Source organism: Diprion similis, chromosome 11, assembly GCF_021155765.1.
Source record: "Diprion similis isolate iyDipSimi1 chromosome 11, iyDipSimi1.1, whole genome shotgun sequence".
NCBI classification, from domain to species: domain Eukaryota; kingdom Metazoa; phylum Arthropoda; class Insecta; order Hymenoptera; family Diprionidae; genus Diprion; species Diprion similis.
Window position 1 is genome coordinate 2,948,625 of NC_060115.1, and position 14,580 is coordinate 2,963,204.

At 36.9% G+C, this 14,580-nt stretch overlaps 7 protein-coding genes and 1 long non-coding RNA gene across 12 annotated transcripts; 5 read left to right on the top strand and 3 right to left on the bottom strand.

Annotated features, from left to right (window-relative positions):
* Nucleotides 1–238: 238 nt before the first annotated feature.
* Nucleotides 239–10,484, top strand: LOC124412334 (THAP domain-containing protein 2-like). 5 transcript variants are annotated; one of them, XM_046892118.1, is made up of 6 exons: nt 251–334; nt 397–483; nt 605–805; nt 908–1,243; nt 1,313–1,614; nt 10,474–10,484. In XM_046892118.1, the coding sequence occupies exons 2-5, from the start codon at nt 419–421 to the stop codon at nt 1,599–1,601; spliced, it is 891 nt and encodes a 296-aa protein (XP_046748074.1). In that variant the 5' UTR covers nt 251–334; nt 397–418; the 3' UTR covers nt 1,602–1,614; nt 10,474–10,484. The 5 variants fall into 5 exon arrangements, with proteins under 5 accessions (XP_046748076.1, XP_046748077.1, XP_046748075.1 ...); XM_046892120.1 differs by having other exon boundaries at nt 239–487; nt 559–805; XM_046892121.1 differs by having other exon boundaries at nt 239–487.
* Nucleotides 3,272–3,834, top strand: LOC124412338 (60S ribosomal protein L21). The gene has a single exon (XM_046892124.1). It carries the CDS (start codon nt 3,323–3,325, stop codon nt 3,800–3,802), a length of 480 nt encoding a protein of 159 aa, XP_046748080.1. The 5' UTR covers nt 3,272–3,322; the 3' UTR covers nt 3,803–3,834.
* Nucleotides 4,040–6,732, bottom strand: LOC124412333 (ubiquitin carboxyl-terminal hydrolase 46). The gene is made up of 8 exons (XM_046892116.1): nt 6,458–6,732; nt 6,137–6,217; nt 5,704–5,920; nt 5,541–5,621; nt 5,161–5,453; nt 4,928–5,065; nt 4,708–4,851; nt 4,040–4,622 (listed from the first exon to the last, which is right to left on the bottom strand). The coding sequence occupies exons 1-8, from the start codon at nt 6,458–6,460 to the stop codon at nt 4,515–4,517; spliced, it is 1,065 nt and encodes a 354-aa protein (XP_046748072.1). The 5' UTR covers nt 6,461–6,732; the 3' UTR covers nt 4,040–4,514.
* LOC124412332 (lipoyl synthase, mitochondrial) lies at nt 6,998–8,856 on the top strand. Its single transcript, XM_046892115.1, has 6 exons — nt 6,998–7,247; nt 7,344–7,655; nt 7,738–7,894; nt 7,984–8,041; nt 8,117–8,275; nt 8,366–8,856. Exons 1-6 carry the CDS (start codon nt 7,185–7,187, stop codon nt 8,733–8,735), a joined length of 1,119 nt encoding a protein of 372 aa, XP_046748071.1. The 5' UTR covers nt 6,998–7,184; the 3' UTR covers nt 8,736–8,856.
* On the bottom strand, nt 9,158–11,154 carry LOC124412336 (proteasome subunit alpha type-1). Its single transcript, XM_046892122.1, has 5 exons — nt 10,998–11,154; nt 10,387–10,637; nt 9,993–10,152; nt 9,668–9,877; nt 9,158–9,596 (listed from the first exon to the last, which is right to left on the bottom strand). Exons 1-5 carry the CDS (start codon nt 10,998–11,000, stop codon nt 9,384–9,386), a joined length of 837 nt encoding a protein of 278 aa, XP_046748078.1. The 5' UTR covers nt 11,001–11,154; the 3' UTR covers nt 9,158–9,383.
* A 147-nt stretch (nt 11,155–11,301) lies between these two features.
* On the top strand, nt 11,302–12,472 carry LOC124412337 (caltractin). Its single transcript, XM_046892123.1, has 2 exons — nt 11,302–11,493; nt 11,633–12,472. Exons 1-2 carry the CDS (start codon nt 11,491–11,493, stop codon nt 12,140–12,142), a joined length of 513 nt encoding a protein of 170 aa, XP_046748079.1. The 5' UTR covers nt 11,302–11,490; the 3' UTR covers nt 12,143–12,472.
* Nucleotides 12,473–12,513: 41 nt separating this feature from the next.
* LOC124412079 (exosome complex component RRP43-like) lies at nt 12,514–14,411 on the bottom strand. Its single transcript, XM_046891679.1, has 8 exons — nt 14,306–14,411; nt 14,074–14,110; nt 13,723–13,860; nt 13,369–13,663; nt 13,170–13,290; nt 12,962–13,065; nt 12,649–12,756; nt 12,514–12,568 (listed from the first exon to the last, which is right to left on the bottom strand). The coding sequence occupies exons 1-7, from the start codon at nt 14,320–14,322 to the stop codon at nt 12,653–12,655; spliced, it is 816 nt and encodes a 271-aa protein (XP_046747635.1). The 5' UTR covers nt 14,323–14,411; the 3' UTR covers nt 12,514–12,568; nt 12,649–12,652.
* Nucleotides 13,142–13,990, top strand: LOC124412081. The gene is made up of 2 exons (XR_006929759.1): nt 13,142–13,281; nt 13,540–13,990. It is a non-coding gene; the product is annotated as an uncharacterized LOC124412081 (long non-coding RNA).
* Nucleotides 14,412–14,580: the final 169 nt, after the last annotated feature.

The window sequence follows — 14,580 nt, forward strand, 5'->3', positions numbered from 1 at the left end:
ATAATATATTCTAATGTATTCTAATCAAATATCCCACTATCTTCAACGTGTAATAAATAAATAAGTGAATAGATAAATATTCATGTAACGTGGCTGATTAGCTGATGACGGACTAACGATTCATGGTTTCGTATTCCCGCGCTGAGTGTGTCGCCAAGATGGCGGATAGTCGACATTTTTTTAGAAAAACTGACAAGGAATTTAATTGGCCGTATGATGGCCGTATGAAACTGTCAGATTTCATAAATCCAATATGGTGTTTCGACGCGTTGTTTTCTTATACATATCTTGTTTGGAGGGTTTGAAGTAAGAGCCAGGGGCCTACATGTGATGTCTGACGAATACTATTAAATATTTTTCGACGTTCGATTACGTTTATAAAAATTTTCACCATGCAATGATTGTTCAATAGTAAAAAATGGTCCGAAAGTGTTGCGCTTGTTTCAAAGGTTGCGGCAAGGGGGAGAAGATAACCTTACACAAGTACGTATGAATAATTGATCTTGAAAATGTTAGACGTATGTACCCTACCGTCAGATTCGAGTTTTTTTTTTACAGTAATCAACGAATAAAAAGTAATGAGCTATGCAAATTTACAATGCAGATTTCCTAGAGATCAATTTGTTCGGCGACAATGGGTGAATGCAATTCAACGTAAAAACTTTATGCCAAGCAATACAAGTGTTCTATGCAGCAGACATTTCACCGCTGAATGTTTTACATATGGAAAGTCTGGCAGCCAAAAGAGGGTATTTATAAAACCTAACGCAGTTCCTACCTTATTTCCACCGATAACGCAATCCAGGTATGCTTCATATTTTACTTTCGCATCTACCATCTTATTGTTCCTGTATATGGATAGTGAGTGATCTAGAGGAAATTGCGGACAAGAACTATTATCTTTCAGGAGATCCTTAATGCGATCACTCCTCCCACCTCCGACTAAGACAGAATGCCCTGAAAATGGATTTCTTGCAAGTCAATCGAGCAATCCTGAAGAATATGTAAAGCTGGAAGCGCAAGCGTATACCGATACCAATGTCAGTGAAGCTGGTATGTCGATAGAATCAGCAGAAAATGTATTGGACATAGAATTCCTAAAAGAGCAAGGCAGCTCCATAGACTGGGTCGAACATTTTGACCAAAGCAATAGCTCACCGCCACACGTCAATGAACAGAGTGCCTCTATAGACTGGGTTCAGCATTGTGAACGAAGCAACGACTCTATCGCACAATACAATAGGTAAAGTACATAACACCAACAAATTCAAAGTGGATATTGATTTCATTTTTTGCGTGTTTCTTTTTACAGAGAGTCCAACCCTCCATCTTGCGCTGAAGGAGAAAAGAATTGTGATGATAGTGACGATGTATTTGAGTTTAAATCAAGAAGAAGAATTCTTAAGAATTTGAACTCAGCATTGAGCCGCATAGCAGCACAGCGCAAAGAGTTGAAAATTGTAAAACAGAAAAATAGGTTACTTGAGAAGCGTTTATCCATACTTAAAGCACTGTTGACGCATGTTCTAAGTGAAAAAATACTTTCAGAAGATGAAAACATGTCAGATTCAGAATCAGAATCTGAAATTTGGAGCGGGTGATGTTAGATGCTGGGTTTTCTAAACGGAAAACAGAACTTTAATTTCAATCGGTCTTACTAATGTGGTCTATGGATACAGTATGTCTTGTTATTTGTTTGTTCAGTTAGGTGGATTCTCATTACCTATTCGCCAATGTGCTTAGGTGCATTTGAAGATGGATAGTAACCTTGTAAATTGGAGAAACAAATTTTTACTTTGTGTTAAAATATATTTTGTCACAGATAGAGGTACAGATTTTTTTTAACAAGTTGCTTATTATGAGTTTTTCTAAATACTAAAATCAGTGACAAGACTAGCGTGTTGTTTCAGAAATTCCAAATAGGCAACTCATTTAGTGAGGACCCAATTGTCTATGCTGCAACAACACGCAGCAAGTTTCATTATTTTAAGATAAATCCAAACTGAACCCATTTCCAAAGATGAGGACATCCTTTCACTGGCTGTTTTTCTTCGCTCTATGCGTGTGAGAAAAAATAATTTCGTGAATCTTTTAATGAATTTTTTAAGATTTGATAATTGTCCATAGAACAAAGAAATTTTGTCTTTAGTTCGATTTGTCAACTTGGAGTAACTTCGAACAGCAAATTGACGAATCTAACAAAGCTGATCTGTATGAATAGTAATAAAAAATTTACGAACACATTTCGTATTCTCATTCACTGTATCTGATGCAGATGAAACCTATGCAGCCACTGTTTCATTCAAGATCAATTGATAAATACAAACATGAAAAAATAGTTACAATTATAATAGTAATAACAATCACTTGCAACACCCGTCGTCACCGATAGGCGGGTAAATTCATGATCGAAATTAAGTGACATTACGTGACCTTTTTTGTATCCTGCTGAAACACACGGAAATATAAAAATTGCGCATATTACAGTTGCACTGAGTAATTATTCAACCGCCTACATTGGCCGTCAAATTCCACAATTTGAACATTTGCGTCAGGCGTTCTAAAGCTGTAGGATTCGTGGGATCTGGCGGCGGAAATTCCCAGATGAAATCTGATTTGACCGTTCACTAGAACGAGAGCTGTAATTGGATGGACGCTACATTCAATCGACCATTTGCGAGAGATTCGATACATCGATTTATTTTCGGGTCGTATCGCTTTTAGCTTCTCCTTTCTGCGACGAAGACACAGCACGTAAGTTCGTTTCTCGACTTTCCAAAACATTATCGGTATTTTCCCTTCACTCAGCTATTATTAACTGGAATTTCAGGTCCATAGTGGTGTAGAAATTCATACAGCAATCACAGCTATTGCGCAAAGCTCTGATTGTCAGTTAATTTGCAGTTTACTAATCGAAATAAATTCACGATCATGACCGACCACGTGCAGATGGCACGGAACTCTGATCTTATTCTTCCATATTTTAATCCTAACGTTCTTTTCTATGAAATCAGAAAAATTTCTTTTCCCATTACTTTTTCAATATCTGTTACTCATTCTCATAATCACTTTGAGGTTATGGTAGTTGGTAAATGTCGATGCACTGTGCATTTTCATGATCATAACCGCATATGACGCTTACTCGTGTTTACGCTAGCCGACATTTCCGTGCTTTCATTTTACCGTCGGTATTTAAGGCCATGATAATCTTTTCCCTCTATCAGTATCAATCGAATAGCACAAGCCTTTGATCCATCGCTGAAAAATTATTTATATAGAAAAGTGACAAATTGTTATTATACTTGCAGACTAGACTGTCAATATGACCAATTCAAAGGGTTATCGTCGTGGTACGAGGGACTTGTTTTCTCGCAAATTCCGGAAACATGGTACCATTCCATTGTCGACGTACATGAAGGTGTACAAAGTTGGGGACATCGTAGATGTGAAGGGTAATGGAGCCGTGCAGAAGGGTATGCCGTACAAGGTTTACCATGGAAAAACCGGACGTGTGTTCAATGTAACTCCACATGCTCTTGGAGTCATCGTCAACAAGCGGGTGCGTGGCCGCATCATTGCCAAGCGCATCAACCTCCGTATCGAACATGTCACTCATTCCAAGTGCCGTGAAGATTTCCTTAAGCGTGTAAAGGAAAACGAAAGGCTGAGGAAAGAAGCAAAGGACAAGAACGTCCAGGTCCAGCTCAAGAGACAGCCTGCTCAGCCATCTGCTGCCCACATTGTCTCTGGCCGTGAAGCACCTATCTTACTCGCTCCGATCCCCTATGAATTTATAGCTTAAAAAGTAATAAACATCTTCATATGACATTGAAAGTTTCTTACAGCTCTCTTTCCATCCCTGCCCAATTTTTGCATACAAGTTGATGAAAGCAATTTGTCAAAATATCTGGAAATATTTATTTTGAGATTCTCAGTATTCAGCTAAAAGAAAACATGATGTGTTTGGAAAGGAAAACAAAAACTGAGATTAAGGTGTGTAGTAAAACTATCTGAGCCTATAGCAATATTTTTTATTATCAGTCATATATTTTTACATTCGAATAATAATAATGTACTATAATAGTGCCTGTAACATGTTAATTTTAAATATCACTGACATGATAAGAACCAAGGTAAGAGTATTTTAAATAAAAGATTCCATTTAGCTCTTACATATTTTCAGTTTCGACTAGTTCTACATAGTACAACATAGGTAATTAAAATAAATAAACTTTACATTAACATTTTCTGATTGCTTGTCTGCCATAGTTGAATACTCATCTTGATTTCATATGCGTGATCATAGCTTGCATGCATCTAGTATATCTTATTTTGGACTGTTTAAATACCAATGAGCATAGAACACGTTTAAGAAAATAATTCCAAAATCTGATTGCATATTAACTTAAACAACAGATTCGTCAGCATGCTATTTAAACATTCTCAAAGTCCCATGGATCATCTTCATCATCACTCGTATTAAAATGTTAAATTGCTAAGGTATGAGTCAACTTCTAACTACAGTCCCTTGATTGATAGAATAAAATATAGCCAGTTTCGGAACTCTTTTGAATATCGGACGTCAGGCCGTAAAAATCTTCTATTGTCGCTGCATCTATTTTCTGTAACAGCCAACAGGTTTATGTACTTTCACTCAATATGGCTCTAAGAGATGTAAGATGTTTTGTTATTATTCCTTGAACTTACATCGACCATGTCATCATCGAAAAGGAGCCAAAATCCATGGCTTTTTACAATGGAAATGTAATGACCTCTATTAGGACCACTACCACAATGTATAACAACCGCTACTAGGTCGTACAATCGATCTGGATTCACAGCATCGTCACTCTGAAAATGATAATAAGACACAAACAATTGTAGTTCAAGGAAGTACTTGTCGTAAGTAAAAGAAAATTTGACTTACAGTATTGAAGAGTCTTAACTCTAACGGGAAGACCACTCTATGAGAAACTTTGATGTGTCGGTTGTATTGTTCTACGTATTTGAACCTTTTTAAATGCAATGCTAATATCATTGGCAGCTTCTTCACCCTCATACGTTTCTGTAAGAAAAAGTTTGAAAAAAGTGGTATCATAAAATGATTTTATTATTCTATGTAAATTTATAAACCTCACATATAACATAACTTTTTTTTACCTGAGCCTCCTGGTAGCTACTGCAATGATCACATTTGAATTTGTTGTCACTGCATAATGTTTCCGTATTAGAGAAGCATTTCAGACAATGTGTGATAGAAGTGTTCTGATCTACATCAACTTGTAGATCAAAAAAGTCTTCATCTTTACTGGAAACAGTTTCACAATTGAGACAACGTGTTTCTGAAGTCAAAATGCCCTGGAAAATTTCATGAACCCATGTCGGCTCTGGTGGGGATCCTGCATCTCCGGCTCCACCCTTTCCACCTGCAGGTCTGCTTTGGTTTCTCTCAGCTATCAGTGAATGGTAAATATTGGTTATTGTTTCAATTCCTAAATTAAAAGAAGTAGCTTCAATACTTCTACAGTTATTTTACCCACCGAGTATGATTTCGTTAATGTGATTAATGAGAAAATTGAGAAACTCGTGAGCATCTTGTTGCATATAGTTGTCGAATTCCTCTGAAACGTGGGAAAAACATTGGATACAGACATGCGACCGTCGATATATCCACAAAAACTTTGCAAAAAAGAAGATACCCACCTTTTTCTTTTCTTAGTCTAGCGATAAATTTTTTTGGGGCAATGGAGCCAACTTTTTTTTTCTGTGTTGCAATACTGTAGAAAAGATCTGCCAAGCATGTTAATAAGGTTTCTTTGGTTCTTTTGTTTCTTGCTTTATATTCCAAGACCTTCTCTCTGAATGGACGACAGAAGTACAAAGCTTGTAATACAGAATTGCTGTAGCACGTATTACCAAACTGTCCAACAAAAAAGTCCATCCTTTAGTCCATATATAGATTTTAAATGGATTGTAACAGGTAGCAAGAAAAAATTAACCATGATGAAGTAGCTAATATAATACAACCAGTAGAAAATAGATACACTTAGGCAAGCAACATACAAAATGATTACAATCTCATTTATGTACGGCTGTAAAAACTTCAGCAATTCCTTCTTATTGGAGATATACTCACGTTTACTAATCCAAAGTAATGCTCATTGGGAGGGAACTGATCAGAGCCAATATCTCGTTCTAGCTGCGATATATTTGCACCCTGGAATTGGATGTAAAGATAGAAAATGAGGAGGAGATTCAGCTTAAGATTTTTAGTAACATATTTCTTCAGTTGTTAACACACGATTATATCAAAATTTCATACAATAGTTAAGATTATTTTGTAGAAATTAGCAGTATGAAAGAATTAAAAACTAGCTTTGGTTAGCTAAAGACAATATCAGACGAGGTTATCTTCGGCGATTTCTCGTATGAACACGGTTTGATGTGGAGCACGTACCATTTTATGATTTGATAGTATCAACTGGATGTTGACAAGAGCTAAGTACAGCTTCCACCGTTAGCTTAAGCCCCATCGTATAACAATTTGCACGTTTATATCAATTAAACGACCGACCGAACCATTGTCAATCACAACAGGAGGGTGGATTTTAATGTAGTAAAATATTTCATACGCTGTGATACGGCGAAGAGGATTAATCGAGTAACGCTTTCACCTGAATTGTTTAAATAAATCAATTACACTTTTATACTAATTTAAAAGAAAAATTTTTTACTACTTCATTGCAACATGTAGGATAAACCTCGCTGTGTATGCATGCCTATACGTATGCATTAATGTGTGTATGATGTGTGTTTGCACGCGACTACATACCTATAGATCTGATTACCGCGTGTTCCTGAAACGCTGGAAAAATTACAACAAGTTGACGGATATCCGAGGAACTTCAAAGGCCCCTACTTTTCAATCTACGGTGATATTCCTATTTTATATTATCAATGTTCAAATAGCAGACAACACTATTACGAACGGTTACGAAAGCATTGCCGTGTGCCGTCGTGATTGCCGTTCAGTTGCTGTCAAATAGGTGTTAGGGGTTAGAACTACATACATAGAATCAAGTGCGTAGTGTCATTCAAGGTTATTTATAATTTCATCGCAATCCTCTCGATTAGAAAGTTCATCAAAACATGCAACACAACCCGAAGACAACTTGACAGTCAAAATGTTGAGATCAGTGCGCATTTTATACTTGAGAAATCCCGCGGCTGTCAATTTCCACACAAACGTAAGTAAATGTTGATATTAGACCACGGCTGTATGCTGAGTTTCTTACTTATCCGCCAGCAAACTGTGCCTAAACTTGAATTCAAAAATCTTTCAGTGCGCGAAATGCAAGGAGAACACCAAAAACGAGTTCACTGTCAAATTGGCGACCGGGCCGACGCTCCACGACTTTGTTTCAGATACTACGAGCAATTATGAAGGAAAGCTGAAGCTGGCAAAAGGGGAAAAAAATCGCCTTCGACTGCCGCCATGGTTGAAAACCGAAATACCTATGGGAGCTAATTATAGCAAGCTAAAATCTCAACTTCGTCAATTAAACCTGAGCACTGTATGCGAAGAGGCACGTTGTCCTAATATCGGAGAATGCTGGGGCGGTGGCGAACACGGAACTGCAACAGCCACCATCATGGTTCGCACTTTATATATTCTAGTATCTTCAAATACAGTTTATTCTCTGATGTATGAACTTGTGATATGTGATTAATCCTTAGCTCATGGGAGACACGTGTACTCGCGGATGTCGGTTTTGTTCGGTTAAAACGGCACGCAATCCGCAACCACCTAATCCTGACGAACCAGTCAACACAGCAGTAGCAATCGCAGAATGGGGTCTGGACTACATCGTCTTAACATCAGTCGACCGTGATGGTAAACTATTTTTTTTGTTACATAACATCGCTGTTACATAAACTAACTGGAAAGTTCAATTCAAATTCAATATTCATTGATCATTGCAGATTTACCAGATGGAGGAGCAAATCACATAGCAGCTACTGTGATAGAAATTAAAAAAAGGTGAATTTTGTACCATACAGTTCATTTGCTACTTTCTCAATGTTCAGTAACGTGAAATTTACCTTATTTTGTTAGGCGACGAAACATGTTGGTTGAATGTTTAGTACCAGACTTCAGAGGTAATCAGGAATGCGTAGCAAAAATAGTTGAATCGAAACTTGATGTATTTGCCCACAATATTGAGACTGTGGAACGTCTAACACCTTTCGTTCGCGACAGGCGTGCACACTATAGGTGAGTTTCAAAGAAATGAGCACGGTCAAGTATTTATTAACGCTATTCATTCACTGATTAACATCTTTAATTGATATTATCATTTGGCAGACAGTCGCTGAGCGTTTTAGAAGGTGCGAAGAACAAGAATACAAATTTGATTACCAAGTCATCGATAATGTTAGGATTGGGTGAAACTGAACAAGAAATTGAACAAGCCATGCGAGATTTGCGGACAGCTGGAGTGGATGCTTTAACTTTGGGACAATACATGCAGCCAACGAAACGACACTTAAAAGTCATCGAATATGTGACTCCAGAGCAATTTAAGGCATGGGAGAGTGTAGGAAATCATTTGGGTTTTCTGTACACAGCAAGTGGCCCATTAGTAAGGTCTTCTTATAAAGCTGGTGAATTTTTCTTAACAAACATATTGAAGTCACGTCAAGCTGAATCTGTCACACAAGATTCTGCTACCTAACTATTACGTATATCCTGAATTTTATGGCTGGTCCAATGATCACATAGTAATGTATATAGAACGACGTTATTTTTACAAATTGAATGTCATTAATGACCATTGTAAATTAAATTTGTTGCAAGAAGGATGTCGTGCAACATTTTCTAGTTTCTGCTTCTCATGATCATAACAATAATTACTTCCGAACCTGCCATTCCCCTTCCGATATGTCCCCTCAAGCAAATGGGTAGTTTTTGCAGGGCGAGGGAGGGATGGATTAGTAATCATCGTTTTGCGTCTGCAGCCGCCGTTTAGCCTAATCTTCTTCCGTCAGTTAATAATTATTCATATGAGGAATTTCACACTTGTGTTTTTACTGATAATCTTGTAATCGCACACCATGCAAAGTTGAATTATCTTGATTAACTGAAGTGCATGAATTTTGGAAATATACCATTTTATTTCCTAATTATGTTATTACAAAAGCTTATTCAAATAAATGTTGCTATATCTTCAATACAATTTTCAGTTTAACAACAAGATTGATATCAAGCTATCATAAAGATGACAAAACTTGCTGCCAACGGAGAAAACGATTTCATTCCTGTGTAATTAATAACATTTTTTTATTGCAACTGAAATAAGAAAGTATTCACATAGCAACGTAATTCATTCCGTGTCCATTGCAACAGCTGGCTGGGGATCTTGGGGCCCTTTGTCAGCAGGTGGAGGCTGAGGTGGTTGACTGTCCTGTTCTGCAGCGCCACCAGGACCTCTAGACCGTTTCTCATCTCCTTCAATTTCTGACAAGTAAATTGCCGTAGCAGATTCATCAAGAATTTTAAACGGCACATCCTTTCCCACGATACCAATCGATACATTCTGAAAATTTTCATATATTACAGTCAATACATTCGGAATGAGGAGCAATTCTAATATAATCATAAAAGTACCTTCACTGTGAGATCTACTTCATTGGGTAATGTGTCACGCAAAGCTCTAAGTCCATGTTTGACAATCTCGTCAAGATCACAACTTGGGAATTCGTTCAGATGCTTCTCAAGATATGTACGAGCACTCTGAGAACGTGACCCCAGTGCCATAGCTTTGCAATTGAAATAGTTGGCCGATGGACATGTTTGAAAAATGTGTGGGCCTTGATCCTGAAAGGTGAGTTTAGTTTGTATTATTGCTTCTTTTGTATACAAAAATGCATTAGTCTCCTTAGCAAAGTAATAAAGGACAATCTCTCTATTCTACTAATGGTAGACTGCTTACATCGTATCCAGCAACAAGGAGTCCTACTCCATACGGGCGTCGATCGTACCTTTGAGTACACGTTTGCATCTTATTACCAAGGGCAGAGATGAGCCGACTCACAGGTAATACCGAGTCATGCGAGTATTTGTAGTTTAAACATTCAGTTCGCATGTATCGGCTGTAAAAATTAATGATATTAACAATCAGAGTAGGTAATATGAATTTAATAGAAATTACAAAATGCTTGAAAAATAGTGGATATTTCAGCCAAGTTGAGAATGCAACTGATGTAAATAATTACTAAGAATATTTGCATTTGTACAGACTCGACATTAGTATAAAATTCAGCAATAGCAGTATTAATTGATATTTAAACTGATCAGCAAGGCGAATTTTCTTGTAAAAGATAAACCTTAGCATTCTAGCATCTGCAGTGAGGCCAGCAAGAGTGATGCCCATGTGATTGTCGATTGGAATAATCTTCTCTTGATAAGCAGAGAGTTCGGAAGAAGCCCTCTTCAAAGCAATCAGTACGGCATGCGTCTTATTCTTAAGCCCAACTGTTGCCGAACCCTGTTTGACCGCTTCCATGGCATATTCTACCTGATGCAACCTCCCTTGAGGACTCCATACCGTCACGTCGCTGTCGTACTGATTTCGGAACTGAGGATAATTGGAAATAGAAATAATATTACAGAGTACGTTGGAAATCAGATGAAATGAGTTCAGTATGCCATTCGAATATAACTACGGTGGGGTTCTAATTCTGAGTATGCAGGTTTGAGTTACCTAACCTCACAAAATTAATGAAAAAACCGAGAAATCTAAATAATTCGACACTGATTATTGACTCAAAAACACCGCCAAATGATTCTCATTCCAGATCGCCGTATGATCGAAGTTTTGAAAACTATTGCAAATCTGTAGATTCTTAAAATCGGGGAAATGACGAAGCAAAATGTGTTGAACCTAAAAATTGATGTATTAGAATTTTTGTTTCATAATAGATCGGATAGTACCAACCATTTTCACTCAATGATCCAGAATAGTATGGGACTCGGTAAATTCACTATTCTTTCAATCAACGTAAAAAGAAATAATGTGCCGCAAAGTAAACTGTCATCAAGCGTCCATGAATGAGACCCCGAATGACAGTGTTAATGCAGAGCAGATACTGGTGTCTTCTGAAATTCTGAAGTTGGCTGTGTTCGGAAATCTGATGAAAAAAAAGTCCGTTAGAGTGTCGAGGGAGACGATCGCAGCGCTTAGTTCGGCCGATAACGAAAATTTTGGTTGGATACCATTCAGTACCCAGATAGTCACTGAACGGAAAACAAGTCTGACGATGTTGCGACGTGTACCTTAGCAACCGTGTGACTTTTCAATGTGACAACCGATTCATAGATTCACAGTGTCTATTAATCAACGCTGATTTATCGCAGTTTGTTGATCATCAAAAGTGTTTATTTAATATCGTGTGGTATATTTCCACTTGAATCAGCACCTTAAACAAGATATGGTAATTATTTGCAGTAAACATTTATTTATTTGCTCGAGAGATCTCAAATATTTGGAGACGTTCAATGTATCCGTGACAAAAAATGACTAATTGATAAGGTATACTAAATTGTATAATGTGATTAATTTGTTGATCATAGACGTCAGCATATAAGAAACAAATCAATGGTGGAACAAGAAAGAAAAGCACACCAAAATTTGAACTGACGGAAGAACAAAAAGCTGATATTAAAGAAGCATTTGATTTATTTGATCCTGATGGTACGGGGAAAATTGCTACCAAAGAGCTGAAAGTAGCCATCAGAGCTCTGGGTTTTGAGCCAAAAAAGGAAGAGATAAAAAAGTTAATAGCCGACGTTGACCCGGATGGTCTTGGAAAATTATCATTTGAAGAATTTTTGAATCTCATGTCGGTGAAGATGGCAGAAAAAGATTCCAAGGAAGAAATCTTGAAAGCTTTCCGTTTATTCGATGATGACGATACGGGAAAAATATCATTTAGAAACTTGAAAAGAGTGGCTCGTGAGTTGGGGGAAAATTTAACTGATGAAGAGCTGCAAGAAATGATCGACGAGGCTGACAGAGATGGGGATGGAGAAATTTCACAGGAAGAGTTTTTGCGCATTATGAAAAAAACTTGTTTGTATTAAAGCAGATTGGCAATGCTAATTACAGTTTCAACTTTTATCGATACAACTCAGCAAGATTTTTACTAATCATGGACTGAAATCGTGTTGTATGTTTGCCAAAATCAGTAAAATTTTGTGATCACTTGTGTTTGGCACAATGTATGTCTATTTTTGATTGAAAACTATCATTTCAATGTCACTCTTGGAAAACGTTAAATTGTAATCTCCATTTTGCTGAATTCTGCTTATGAATGATATTTTAAATGATCAAGAAAACTAAGCAGTATTTAATATCTCTGTATTAACATACAATTAAATCCTGTGCTGATTTTTTTGATTTTGTGCATATGCATTGCATTGCATAAAGTACAAACAGTCACTAAAGAAATAGTGTTTATTTTATTAATTCGATTCAAAGTACAGTTTGTGTTATTATTGATATAGTGCCAAATAGCACGACAAATGGCATTTGAACGTCTTTGAGATGGTGGATGGTTGTATGTTAATATGTGTTGTGAATCGTTATCTTTCTTAGGTTTTAACTGCAGCCTCGATAACTTTTCTGATAAGATCTGCTCTCTTCTTAGACTTCTCCAAACTTTTTGACAATAGTTCTTGAGATATTGGAATTCCACCTGTTGACGAATAATTAAACCTCTAAATGTTTGAATCAATTTCTGCAGTATTATAAATAAAATAATTTTATTTCATTTCAGTCAGCTTGTTATCATTTTATCCATCAAATCGGGTAAATCCAATAAGTTTGATTTGCATCTAGTACCACAAAGAGATTAGGAACTCAGTTACTAGATGTTGCAAAGAATAAGGAAAATTATTAACCAGGCTTGTAAAATCCACACAATTCTGGCCCGTCATTCACGAGACATAGCTTCCCTTTGGCCAGAGATTCCTCTTCGTCGGTTGGATCAGCAAGTAGAAGCTGTCTAAACGTGGACATATGATTTTTTTTTAATGACTTGAACTTAAAGTTTTTCAAAAATGTGTTCTTGTAATCCAAGCAAATTGTGAATTGATTGTAGATACTTACTCATCAAAAATTGCAAACGTGGTAGATACAGGAAGTGTCTTGAGAGGAAATGGTTTTCTGTCAGATGTGTCTACAATTATGGCCGCTGTTTCAGGATTATACTGGACATCTGGTAAAGTTACTGTGCAATAAAAAGTGGATCATTGTTAAAGCAAAACCACAAGACCAATATGCAGTGATCGACCAACTGTAGACTCACAAGTTTTAAGTGCAGCTACAAGTGCGCCAAGGCATGCATCTGTAACCGATCCGTCATAATCGATGCAAATTAGATCGCAATAAAGCACCCAAACTAGTTTATCAGTGCAAATGCATAGATCTGTCAAGTCCACAGCTGCAGAATTTATTAAAATGTCATCTATCGTTTTAGAAGCAACTTGAGCCTGATCGCTGGGTGGTCCAGGGCGAAATTTTGGAGAACACAGTGGTGAGAGTTCAACATTTGGTATTAAATATCCACAATTTGGAGTATCGGCTTTTGGAGCTGCCAATTCCTATAGTGAAAAGTAACAGCTTGGATCATGTATATAATTAAATTATCAAGAATGCTTACAGCTTTGATCCCACAGACAACAGTTGTACTGCCGATCTTGAATATGGCTGAACTATCTGCCTGAGTAATAGCTCCTATGTTGACGCTTGCAGGCCTGAATCGAAGAAATTCACGGCCATCGGGTCTTATGTCTTGTGCCTGTGATGAACAGTTTGAAAGTTATTAATGAAAGCTTCAGTATTGAGATTTAGAATAAATTTATTAGCAGCACGAGCAAGTGAAATATACTCCAATGGCTTGATAAATAGAAGTAGTCATTTTTCCCTCATTAATCTGCTTCCTATAAATCATTCGTACAGCTTTGTCAATGGTCAGAAATAGTAAAGTTGCATTATATATTGTAAAACTTACAAGATAATCTCGCAGGTATTTCACCGGGTGAATAGTCCTTGAAGAAAATTTAATAACATAATGATTAAGGTTATCGCGAGAGAGTTGTCTTTAAAATCTAAATAAAACGTGACATTTTTTTGAACTTGTGTGTCAAGTAGTTTATCTGCAATGCGTGTCGTACATAGTGCGAATATGAATAAGGCGTGTTATTTGTAGAATCGGAATTTGAAAATTACTCAGGTATACTAACTTATATTGAGATGCCATTATTATAATATGCAAAAATACATCTGGATGGAACACATGCAATGAGTTTGACTGTAGACATGAAGACTGCTAGCCTTAGGTTATCTTTTTCAATGCTTTGCCGGGTTTGGGCAGGCTAGGGACTAATTCGACGACTCTGCACTTACCGACTCATCTTATCGGACTACACAATCGAGTCGGCATAGCAGAATACTGCAATTTAGAGTATTTCACTGACGAAGAAGTTAGTTAGTTACAAGATAAAGAGAAGTGTAACAT